At 41.1% G+C, this 13446-nt stretch overlaps 1 protein-coding gene across 3 annotated transcripts in view; it reads left to right on the top strand.

Annotated features, from left to right (window-relative positions):
• DMD (dystrophin) overlaps nt 1-13446 on the top strand; it is a 2981380-nt gene that overhangs the window by 2903884 nt on the left and 64050 nt on the right. For all 3 annotated transcript variants that reach the window (XM_040336501.1, XM_040336499.1, XM_040336500.1), the window contains one exon: nt 9262-9300. In XM_040336501.1, coding sequence (XP_040192435.1) covers nt 9262-9300 — 39 coding nt within the window. The remainder of the gene's footprint in view (nt 1-9261; nt 9301-13446) is intronic.

Below are 13446 nucleotides of genomic sequence, written 5' to 3'. Positions count from 1 at the left end.
TTATTACCTTCAGAAAGGCTCTGAAAACCTTCCTCTTTGGGGCAAGTTGATTATGACCACGCCTATTAAACTGACCTGGCCCCTCCTCCCCTCACCCTATGTCCCCCTCACTCCAAACCCCCTTGCTACCGTTTGTTTTTATTGTTGATATTTTATATGGTTTCTCTTTCTTTTATGTACACGAGCCATCAGTTCGTCTACGAAGTCTTTTTTCTTTTTTCTCTTGGATTGCTTTTTGGTCCAGAATAGACCAGCGGACCTCCTTCCAGCGCTTAGACACACCCTTCAGGGTGTATGTGGCGCTGTAAAGAAATATTAAAATCAATCAATCAATCCTCAAATAAAAATGCACCCACTTCATGGGACTCTTATTTTTTTGCTGGTTTCTTTAAGGTCATGGCCATCTCCTAGAAATGTTTGTTTTCTAAACCATTCTTTTTATTTTTATTTACTACTTCAACTGACGGTTCTATCAAGATCTAACTGCTTATTGCCTCAGGGCTCTCTAGCAGTTTCTGGATTGGTTAACTAAGATTTACATCTTTCAGAACTGTATCCAGATCCCGCAGCGGCGGAACCAGACAGTACGTTTTGCCTTGGGCGCTCTATCCTGGGTTCAGCGCTCAACTTTGTAATGAGTGTAGTTAGCCACAGGGTGCTATATATGGCCAGTGCTGTGGGAAATTTCTATGGCACATGACCCTGAAGACCCCTTTGGTGGAATGCCCACCATGACGGGTAAAGTTTGGTTCCCTTCTAAAACCTGCAGCATTGATAAAGTAAGACAGGATTTCCGTGTATTCATGACAGATGTCCTATTTTAAATTATGGGGTGGTATTCACTTTATTATTTTATCCCCTCTGTAGTTGTTTTTTCTACATTGGTGGTAGGTAATGTTATCGTAACGTGGACATTAGTCAGCGCATGGGTTATCGTAATTCCTTTCCCAAACACGCTAATACCCACTCTTTCTGCATCCATTTAATAAGTATCCCACAGGAGATCCCCTCGATTAGCAATGGCTGGACAAGGCACAGAGGGTCTGAGAAAGAAAACAGCCCAATAGCACAGATGCTACAGACAGCAGTGAAACGCACAGGATGATAGCTGTTCCCCTGTAACAAAGCCAAGGTCTCTTTTTGATGCTGCTCCTTTTTTCTAATTCTAGCTCCCTATCAGACATGCAACAGACAGCCTATCTGACTAGGACAGATTTCACTGAAACTATGATTTCTTTGTTAATCCCTTTGTAATTATAGTACCTCTTCTGCCTCTATCACCTAAATCTATTCAGGTCTATGGCCCTGAACTTCCTAATCTCGTTGGGAATGCAAGCTTCAGCCACAAGGTGCTTTACGAGTGTTTAGGGTCCATTTACCCTTTGTTTTCGTCTTCTGTTTTTTTTTTTTTTTTGTGAGTCTCTATTTCTGCCACTTTCCTTGTTGCCCACCCTTCATTTTATTGTTTGGTGACCTTGCATGGTCTCTGACTCCCTATTTTTTACTGTACCATCAAGATGATGGGAATTTTGACTTGCTAGTACATTTCATATCTTGGAGTACAGACCATGTCACTGGTCGTGTCCCCTGTGTCTTGCCTTATTTGCTACAAAACTGGAGTCCCACAGAGTGGGTGGGGTTATATGAATGTGCACTGGGGGGCATTTCCAGCAACACTTTTGCTAGTGTACAATCACCTTAAAGTAGCAGCATGTAAAGCCAGCCATAGAGTGTTCAAATCTCAGCTGATTCCTGCTGATTCAAAACCATGTATGGACAGGCAGAATGTACCCAAGTTGATCGATCAACTTGGGTACAACCAGCCTGTCGGATTTTACATGTGATTATTGCCGGCGGATGTTATAATCACTGTTTTTTCCTGGTGAGGGCAGCTTCACCCGCCGGGAGAACACAGTGGCTGGTGGTTTACAGGAAAGAAAATCACTCCGTCTGTGGCCAGCTTCGCCCATTGTCTGTGACTTTTTCAGTCTTGTACCATACTCCAAGATGAGGAATTTACTGACAAGTACATTTTTTGCCTTTACAAATTTTCTTCTACCTTCTTTATGTTTTTACTTAAAAAAAACAAAACATTGTCAGCTGTATAAGGTCTCTTTCACACGGAGCGGCTCCGTATTGATCCGCCCCATGTGTGTCCGTCTGCTCAGCGGGGATCATCCGTAAATCCCCGCTGAGCTGTCGGCGGACAGGGCGGTCCCCGCACACTGTGCAGAGACCGCCCTGTCTTTCCTCCGCTCTCCCCTATGGGGAATTGGATGAATACGGACCGTGTGTTTTCTTCCGTCTGAAAAGCGGATCTTTGCGGAGGCGGATCTTTACGGACGTTAGCGGATGCATCATCCACTAACGTCTGCAATCCCATAGGGAAGCATTACAAGTCATTACAAGTAAACGGACTTGTAAAAAACGGACCGTTCGTCCGCCCGTGTGAAAGGGCCCTAGGAGTAGTATTCTGTTGCTGTTTTTCATTAGATTTTATAGCCAAGCTTGGATTTTATTTTATTTGGGAAGCTAGGGAGGCCTAAAATGTCCTATTTCTTGTGTTTAGAGTTGTTCAGGTTTGTTTTTCTGAGCTACTGCACAGTTCAATAAATTGTAGATATTTTCTTTTGCATTTCAAATCCTGATAAAGCAAAGCTTAAATAACTGTTTTTAAAAACATATGCTGCATCACCGTACAGAGAGGGAACATATAGATGCTTAAAAAAACTATATTGAAATCCTGGGAATGAGAAACATGTTCAAAATTGGTCTAAAAGTAGGAAGGAAAAACTATCTATTTATTTTTATTGTTTATAAAGTGCCAACATATTCTGCAGCACTTTAAAGATGCATAGTTTCAGTTCTATATTCCCTGTTCAAAAGTATTTACCATGCATATATACACTATTAAACAAATTGGGAGAAAGCCATGCAAGCTAGCAGTATTTTTTTTTTTTTTTAACTGGGGGAGATAACTAAACATCCATATGAAATACACACAGACATTCAGAGAATCTAAAACCTTTAGTATGTCAATTGTGATTCAAACATAGAATCTAGCGTATTAAAAGTGGTCATGGAGATTTGAACAGTAGGAGGTATAGGTACCAGTGTAGTTAACTGTATAAACCAGTAAACATTTGGTAGTTTAGCAAGGTTTTATGCATTTATGAAGATGGTATTTGCTGTGGAGGTTTGGGCAAAGGCCTCATGGATTAAGGAAGGGAGTAGCAGAGAAAGGGGAGCAGCATAAAGTCCTTGAGGTACTAGAAATGTGAAAAAAAATTAAGATTGATATGTAGTATCTATTTACCTGATGATACAAGAAACAAACACTATAAACATGGTTTTAGTGCTGAGACAATATTTACGGAAAAAAAAAAAAACTCTAGACCAATATATATATATATATATATATATATATATATATATATATATATTTATTATTTACCAGTAAATGCAGCCATACTTTGTTTTAAATGGATTGCACACTACTGGGATTTGATGCATTTTCCACAGCTACTTCAGGACAACATGATTATAAAATGTATACCAAAGGACAGTCGCATTACATGTAGTGCCATTAATTCCTACCGTAGCAGCCTACCTACCTCAGGGAAGTATAATATACTTTAGCACAGTTCCAACTATGGATGCCCACTAACACACAGCTCATTTCTCTATCTGCAAAGTGTCAGAATGCCCACTAACACACAGCCCATTTCTCTATCTGCAAAGTAGAGAGCGTCCTGGCACTCCTGCTCGCCCCCTCCCCCCTCAAAAGGCTGTGTAGTTACAGACAGAAGAACAGGAAGTGAGTATTTCTCTGAAGAAATTAGGACATTTAAAAACAAAATGGAAGGATGAGGTAAGTGAAGGAGGACTGCACGAAGGTAAAGGAAGCTATTTGGGGGGAAAAAAATTACCTTTACAACCCCTTTAAGGTGAAGAACTAGCTCCTAAATGGTGGGACTGCAGAAATCTAGATAAGACGGTGACCCAGTCTAGATCCAAACCGCGGTCCACCATTTAGTGATGCCCGATGTAGCATATTCTACAGAAATTTACAATTTGGAAAAATGAATCCCTACAAAATAAATACTTGGAAGGAATAATGGAAAATGTTTAAAAAAAAAAAAGGTGTCTCGCATATATATTTTTTTTTTTTTTACAAAAGCCTACTTTTGTGCTGTGCTATAATTTTCTCCTTTGAGGTAGGATGCAATGTTAGAAATAATGACACTACATGTAATCCAGTAGGAAAAAGGATGTCCCCTACGCTCTGCAAAAATATCATAATCAAGTGTTTCTTTATAATTCGTAAACCTGAAAAACTACATGGTAACAACTTGTATTCATTATCCTTCTACCTTTGGGAAGGGGCAGTGATGCCCCAATCTCCGCCTCATCCAATTGATGAAAGCCTTATATTCATTGAAAAAAAAAATAAGGTGTTCTGTGAATTGGGGCTGTGCTGATCGATTTCATGCACCCTATTCAGAAGTGCAGCCGCTCAGCACAAGGCTCGGAAGATTGTGGCAATCACTGTAGTAGCACCGACTACTGCAATGATTCTGCACATAATTGGGAAGTCCATCCCACCCCTGAGGTTAAAGACCCAGTTAAAGGAATGTTGGGGCTGGGCAGGCAGAGGTTAAGTTTTATTGTGAGGTAGGGTTGAAAGGCTTTGGCAAACCTAATGTGTTTAGTTCACTTAAAAGGCAAGAAAGCAAAAGAACCTCTGAAAAATAGATTTCTTGTTTACTCTCTCTAATCTAAGCACATTTATCGCTGATGTTCCCAATCACACAGCAGGTGCAGATCATAATGTGTTAATCTCTCTATCTGCCAGTAGCATAATATTTAAAATAGTTTAGGAAACTTCCGGTTGGTAGCAGGTTTCAGGCTGATGAGACAACATCTGCACTGTTGCTATCATAGTCTCTAGGTTTATGTACATAGTAAACAATGTAGTAGCCATACATTTAGCTGTATGCAAGATTTTTAATCTTTTAACAAAACAAAACTTAAAAAACTGCACATCCTTGCCAAAAACAAAGTTAAACTGTTGTTGGAGCCTAAATGGTAATCCTACTATGCGGTGAAACTTTTACATTAACCACTTCAGCCCCAAAAGATTTGCCTGCTTAATAACCAGGCCATTTTTTGCATTACGGCACTGCGTTGCTTTAACTGACAATTGCGCGGTTGTGCGACGCTGTTCCAAAACAAAATTGACGTCCTTTTTTTTTTCCCCCATTGATAGAGATTTCTTTTGGTGGTATTTGATCACCTCTACGGTTTTTATTTTTGCGCTATAAACAAAAGAACAGCAACAATTTTGAAAAAAAAAACACATCTTTTACTTTTTGCTATAATAAATATCCCAATTAAAAAAAAAAAAATCCTCAGTTTAGACCGATTTATGTATTCTACATATTTTTGGTAATAAAAATTGCAGTAAGTGTATATTTATTGGTTTGCTCAGAAGTTATAGCGTCTACAAACTATGGGAAAGATTTTTATTACTATTTTTTTTTTTACTAGTAATGGCAGTGATCTGCGTGTTTTTTTTTTTTGTTTTTTTTTATCGGGAGTGCGGCATTATGACGAACAGATTGGACATGTTTTGACACATTTTTTGGACCATTGACATTTATACAGCGATCAGTGCTATAAAAATGCACTGATAATTCTGTATAAATGTCACTGGCAGGAAAGGGGTTAACTGTGTTCCCTTGTGTGTTCTAACGGTAGGGGGGTGGAAGTGACTAGAGGAGATGACAGATCGTTGTTCTTGGCTAGTATGAAAACACGATTTGTCAATCCTCACAGAACAGGGATTTGTGTTTTTACACACACACACACACACACGTCCCTGTTCTGGCTCTCGTGCCCACGATCGCACGTGGCCGGCGGTGATCACCACCGCCGGCCACTCCGAATCGGGTGCTATTCCCACTTAAAGGGCCGACGTACAGGTACAACGGGTCACAGCTGGTCGGCAAGCAGTTAAAGCAATACGGTCACACCAAACTAAGCTCCCTTAATGGCTTCGGTGATTGAAAAGTTACTTGAAGTTACATGCTTCTACTTCAATGTTAAACATAAACATTGAAGTAGAGATGGTGGATATTGGCACGTGTGTGTGAAAAAAATGGTTAATAAATCTGCAAAACTGGATTTACAAGGGCTATACCGAAAAAGTGATACAAAAGTGGGAATAACATTTTTATTAACTTGGATAGGTTGTTCAAATTTCACTATTTTCTTGTTGGTAGAGTAACTCTTCCTCTATAGTAACGCTTTTTTTTTTTTTTTTATTGCAGGTAGATTATGTATTCCAAGCAGACGCAACGTACCACAATTGGGTTCTTGACGAGGGAGTGGTGTAGGCTGTCCGACATCCACAGAAGGCTATGGAATGTTTACAGATGATTCCATTGACCAGGGCAAGTTTAAAGAAGGGGAAAGCGGAATTGAAGGCAAACCACATCTGTACATTTTCTGTGGATGTCAGGCAGCCTGCACCCCACGCCCATTAATAACTGTGACAGCAGGTTGCGTCTGCTTGGAGTCCATTGTTTACATGCAACTAAGAAGATTTACTACAGAGGAAGAATTACTCTTATCAACATGCAAAATTTAAGCTACCTATATAATTTAACCCCTGGTTGCCAGCGCCTCCTGGCCCTTTAGGGGGTTTTAGATGCCGGGGCGGTGTTTATGATCATGTGACCTCCGTAATTGTCTGTGATGGTGGTCACATGATCAGAGCTTTCTGTTCCCTGCCGCTAACTGTGCTGGGAGCACGCTCTCTTCACAGCTTGTTTTGCAATAGTGCATGCAAATATGCGGTGGCTCGGTGTCCAGGCCCACCTGCCCAGAGACCGCATATTTGCATACTGTAGGCATCTAGAGGTTAATAAAAACGAATTCTGCCTACTTTTGCATTACTTTTAGTACAGCCCTTGTACATTCGTTCTGTGTAAATTCCAGTCAGATCGAATTGTACTTGCCTATTTTCTCCCCAGACCATATTCTTTATAAGAATTATGTGAATAACACAAATTTCAAACTATAATCACTAGATATAGTCGGCAGTAAACAGGATTTTTTTTATTCCTATAGTCAGCTCCATCTAGTGGCCATAATGTGGTGTTTTCCTAAATCACACTATTTTTTATAAATTAAGAACATTTGCCTGGAAAATAGCCTAGTTGCATTTCATTTTACTGCTATTTGCACAAAACCAACGTTCCTTTTTTTTTCAGGGCAAATAGCTCTATGAATTGCCCTTTAACCACTTAAGGACCAGGCCTATTTTTTTTTCAAACTTGTTTACAAGTTAAAATCTTTCTTTTATTTGCTAGAAAAATACTTAGAACCCCTAAACATTATATATGTTTTGTAATACCCTAGAGAATAAAATGGTGGTCGTTGCAATACTTTCTGTGTCACTGTATTTGCACAGCGGTCTTTCAAGCGAATTTTTTGGTAAAAAAAAGACACTTTTAATTAAAAAAAATAAGACAACAGTAAAGTTAGCCCAATTTATTTTATATATTGTGGAAGATGATGTTATGCTGACTAAATAGATATCCAACATTTCACGCTTCAAAATTGTGCCTGCTCGTGGAATGGTGACCAACTTTTATCCTTAAAATTCTCCATAGGCGACCGTTAAATTCTACAGGTTGCATGTTTTGAGTTAGAGGAGGCTAGAGTTATTGCTTTCACTTGAACGATCACGGTGATTCCCTTACGTGTGGTTTAAAAAACATTTTCATATGCGGGTGCTAATCGCGTATGCGTTCGAGCTCAGCGGAATGAGGCACATTAAAAAAATATATTTTTGTTTTTCTGATTTATTTAACTTTTTTTATTTTTACACTGTTAAGGGGGGGGGACCAATGCGCAAACAAAATAAATTAATATAAATCTAAATAAAAGTGAACAAATGAAATAACAGCAGCCACAACGATAAATGTGCTCACGCACTGAACAAGTATGAAAAAGGGGGGGTGCATGTGCGCTTGCTAATATAAAGTGCAAACGTGCAATAATGAATACTGTAAATATAATAACGCAAAAGTATCCACTAACGGTGAAAACCAAAATTAATTCAAATGAAAAATAAAATGTAAATAGTCCATGCAAAAATGTAAACGTGAATAATTGTGCAAAATAATGCAAATAAACAAGAAACAATCAAGTGATAAACATCCGTGAAAATATTCAAAGAACTCCAACAAAATGTAAACATCCCTAGTAATAGAAAAAAAGCATGACAGGACCTCTTAAATATGAGATCCGGGGTCAAAAAGACTGCAGATCTCATATTTACACTAAACTGCAATAAAAAAGTTTTCCCTTTTAAGAGCTATGGGCGGAAGTGACGTTTTGACGTCGATTCCATCCTGCAGTGGTATGGAGCTGGGTGGGGGACATCTTCCCCTCACTCGACAGCCTGCAAAGCAGGGGATAGGAACCGATCGCCTCCGCCTCTGTCGGTGGCTCCAGCAAGCGGTGGAGAGCACCGGAGCGTGGTGGGAGGGTGTCCCTTTCCCGCCACTGATTAAAAGTGAACTTGTTGTGAATCCACCACTGAGACCACTTTTATCTGAAAGTCGACGGCCCACTGAAATGAAGAAGTGAATACCGGGGTTATGGCAGCTAGCTGCTGCCATAATGATATTCTACTTCAATGAGCCACCGTATAATGGCGGTGTGCGCTCACATCATTCCTACCTTAATTTTCTACTGTTCAGTAGAAAATTGGGTATTTGAATGGGATTGGTTGTTTTAGGGAACATGAATATTTTCTTTAAGTTTTTAAGTGTAATAAAGTCGCAAGATCACCAGTATTCTGGCACATCACATAATTTGTAGTATGCTACTTTTGATTATAAAGGTGTGGTTTATTTTATAATCAGATATGAATTGTACTGTAACTAAATGTCTTCCCTGATGTTGTAAAGCGCTGCGTAAACTGTTGGCGCTATATAAATCCTGTATAATAATAATAATAATAATATTCAAACTAAAATGCATTGGATTTTTGTTCTCTTATTGTGATCAAGTCTGTTAACTTGGTCCACTATTTCAGCTTGTATTTCTGAGCTTTTAATTATATATGTATGTATAATTTTCTTCATTGGCTGCTTTGATTTGCATTCATGTTATTGTCATAAAGCTCATTCCACTTTTCCGTTCTATGCTCTATTTTCTCTTCACCTCCCAAATTTTGTCTTTCAGTCCTGTTACACTGATCAACTTCTGGCCAGTAGATTCTGCGTGAGTACTTTTTTATTTTTGCGCTACTGCTGTTGCTATCATCTTCATATGTGCTGTTAAATGCTTTTTTTATTTTATCCATGAGTTCACTTTTTTTTCCCCCCTCTAACTCTCAAAATTTAAGTCTAGCATTAAACAGGTGAAATGTTAACATACTAGCACAGCAGAACTGTATAAAAGGAACATTTGAACGTAGACCCTTGACAAAGACTTTCCTTATTGCTTTTCATCCTGAAACTGTTGGCATTAAAAGTCAGTGGTTGTTGAACTTGTAAGAAAGATGTGTACCTAGAAGTTCCCAAAGTAAAAGCACAGGCTGTAATTCAAACAGAATATCTTTGTCATTGAAAACTTTAGTTGGATGTTTCAATTGAATGGACAATATTAAATGCAGTATAACTTTGTCCTTACTGTCCCAACTGTATATGCAGTATGTAGACAGAAAAAGATGGACAGCCGCACTCCAAAAAACCTTTAGGTTGTCTTTAATATAAAAAATGAAAAAATGCACTACACTTTATACAGTATGCCACACCTAATCAACAACTGAAACACCTTTTTTAATCCCTTTTACAAAGAAAAACATTAAACAAGAACCATGTGTTCTTAAAGTAATTTGTAGTTTTGATCAAGTGAAACAAGACTAGTTGATACTATTATGTTGTTTAGCTTTTTTATGTTGTATACTTGGAACTGCATTTAAATGGAGAAGGAAATTAGACATCTGATCCAAGAAATTGTTGTCCTCTTTAGTTTATCGCCAATAATTCGGTTACATGTATAAAAATCGAAATGTCTTTTTCATAAACTTTAAAACGGTAATCATCATTTGTTTACTTATGAATAGTTAAATACAAATTTAACACCAATATTTTAATTATGATCTACTATAAACCCCTTCCTGTACAATGTATATAACTCCTAGCATCAACGGATTCCAACCAAGTTTTCTACACCATGACCACCATATATTACATTCCAGTGAAAAATTACCAACTCACATGCCAAGACTGGGAGATCATTCGCGCATCATTATCCTTGTGAAATACTTTATTCAAAATGGGAGATAAAATCAAGACGAGTACTCACAAGCTGAGTAATCAGCAGTGTGCCATGCTAATAAATGGTATGGAAGCGTGTGTTCAGTCCAACCATAAATATCCCATATTGCCTCCTGGGTAACCAGGGTTTGAGACAGATACTTAAAGTGGCTGCAACCCTAAAATAAAAACTTTCTCTGGCAGCCATTCTCCTTTATCTGGCAATAACTCACGGTGTAAGTGTTTGATTAGATAGATGCCTCCTAAATAGCTTTTTTCAGTTATCTTCAGGCCGGTCACATGACTCCCAGCCGGTCTGCTACTACGATCCAGGGCTACAGCAGAAGGGGCCGAGATCTCCCTCTGACATCGGCCGGGAAAGATCATGTAGCCGCTCAGCCCCTCCCATTGTAGCCCTGGATCATGGTAACAGAGCTGCTCTAAGTCACATGATTGGCCTGCAGATAACTGGAAAAAGGTATTTAGAGCTATCTATTGAAACAAACACTTACACAGAGAGTTATCGCTGGTTAAAAGAGAGGGGTTGCCAGGATTTTTTGTGATGGTTTTTTTTTTACTACGAATAGCGACAGGAGGGGGGGCTGGAGATGGCTAACACAGACACTTCAGCTGACAGGCAGAAAGGGAGGGGGTGAGGACAGAAAAGCTGCGGATGACAGAGGGACGTAAACTACCCACCGTAGTCGGGGCTCAGCAGCCATGATTATCATGGTCAGCTCTCAGAGGGGGGGGTCACGTAAACTGTCAGGATCAGCCAGGTTTTTTTACAGCTTGGAGAGGGGCGGGTTAGACAGCAATGGATGTTTACAGGTGATTGGGAGCCAGAGCACGTGGGATTTCTGCTGTGGGTTCTAGAACAAGATCATCCACTGACACCACTTCATTGCCCTGATTCAAGCTCCCAACCTGCAGCCTGTCTGACTAAAGCAGCATTTCCCTGCCACATGCGCCAGATTTAGAAAGGTCCTGCTGTGCCATTTCTATCTCGGGTCATGCCGTTAAAGACGGCTCCGTGGGAGTGACGTAACGCGACTCCAGCCAGTCACAGAACCGGAGTTTGCCGCCCCTGAAGGAAGAGGGATGAAGAATGGACGCTCGCTGCTAGCGAGGAATGCGGGGTCATCGCAGGCTTCTCTTGCAGGTAAGTGTAACATAATGGGCTACTATGCTTTACCTTTGCAGGGAAACGAAGAGGAATTATCACCCATCAGGGTTTACTTCCTCTTTAAGCGAGCCTTTTCCACATGCCCTTTGAAGGTGAGCTCCTCTTTAGAAAATCCCTTGAGGAATACATTGAGGTGGTTATGGAGGGAATGAGGGGATCCCATCCTACAAACCATATTACACCTCCCTTGATATGTTTCTGCTTTGTGTATGATCTGTCAGGCATCATCCACTGCAAGTCTACCCCTTCATGCCAGGTTCTTCTCCACCCCTGGAGGTGAAGGAGGTGAAGGAGAGACTACTGACCTTTTCAGCTTAAAACAGAGGCTTCCCAACCTTTTACTTTACTCCTCACACCTCTCCCTTTGGTTTAATATTGCATCCTTCACTGACCTTGTACTGTCTAGGATACCTGGGTCAAATCCTCATTTTAATCTTAATAACTTTGAAAATATAACTTATTTCTCTTAAATTTCCCTGTGTTTTAGAGGGCATCACTTGCCCAAGCCACTGTAACCATTGTAACACACTGTAACTGCCGACAGAACTGAGCAAAGTAAAACATATTTGTTGAAGTCAATGTCTTATATTGACAGCCATAAACAATACATTTCTCAAATCATCTTCCAGGATGGCACCCTGAGAGATGACTGGCTCCACCTGACAGGAAACGCAATCAAAAAGGGGTTAAATACCCCGCCCCTCCCCGTGCTCCCCAGTTCTTGATTGTGTTTCCCCACAGCGAAACGATTTTTTATTTTCCTGACCTAAGGCCTGGGGCTGGTGGTCCCCCCCCCCCCCCTGGGAGCTGGACCGCAGGCACTGGGTAGCCTCTGGGTCTAGGTGGTTTTATCCCTCCTAGGGGGTCCCTTCCTACTTAGGGGGGCCTCACTGGAGTGAGCTGGAAGAACCCCCCTGAGCGCTGGAGTCTCCTAGGATAGTGGCTATCCCGGAGCTCCAGGGGCTAGATTCCTCTCCCCGGCCTTCCCCCCTACCTTGGAGGTTGTGGTTCAGGCTTTCTCCGGTGTTTTTTCTTGGCATCCTGTGCGTTCTGAGAGGTGGTTCACGGTTCCCTGTTTGAATTTGGCGCCATTTCCGGCGTCTATGCAGGAGCCGGCCGGCGCACAGCGATGACGTCACGCCAGGAACGACTCGCATCAGAGTCAGGATCACCGGAGACACGCGAGCACACGCAGCAGCCGAGAGAGAGAGAGGGGCCCTCGTCCTCCCTCAACATGGAGCGGGAGGACCGACCATCCATGGCCATGGCTGCAGAGGAGGCCACTGGGGGTGAGTCTACCTAAGTGTGCAGGGGATAAGGTGGGCTGGGACCCGGTTTTCTTTCCCCTGTTGTTTATGTGCATTTTATGTGTATCCCTTCTTTTATCAGGGGAGGACATCCATTGCCCAGGGGGGTGCTAGTCGCAATGACGCTAGCTGTTTTAAAAGATGTGGCTATTGCAATAGTAAACTGCCTGCAGATCATTCTAAGCCTTTCTGTGCTAAGTGCATTCAGAAATTGACTGGGAAGGACACCTCTCAAATCGTGAAAGAATTTCTTGAGGTCCAGTCTCAGATGCTCTTTATGCTTAAGGAATTTCAAACAGCCTGTAAAAGTAAAGAGCCTGAGCCCCCCCACTCAGGAAAGCTGCTCTTCTCCTCTTTTTTTTTTATAGGGCCACCAGGAGTCCCTAGGGCCTCTGGTATCTGACTCTGAGGACTCAGAGATCCCCCCTCAGGAGGAGGGTATGGCAGATAGTCAGGCGGAGGTAGAAGATGAGGATGCCAGGACAGACAGATATATTTTTTCAGCCGAAGAGATGGAGGGCCTCCTTGGGGCAATTTATGCCTCCGAGGAGATTTTGCAGCCAGCAGAGCAGGTGTCCACACAGGATAGGTTATACCAGGGCTTAGTGAAGTC

The sequence above is a fragment of the Rana temporaria genome, chromosome 2 (assembly GCF_905171775.1).
Source record: "Rana temporaria chromosome 2, aRanTem1.1, whole genome shotgun sequence".
NCBI lineage: Eukaryota > Metazoa > Chordata > Amphibia > Anura > Ranidae > Rana > Rana temporaria.
This window is presented reverse-complemented; position numbering and strand designations above follow the sequence as displayed.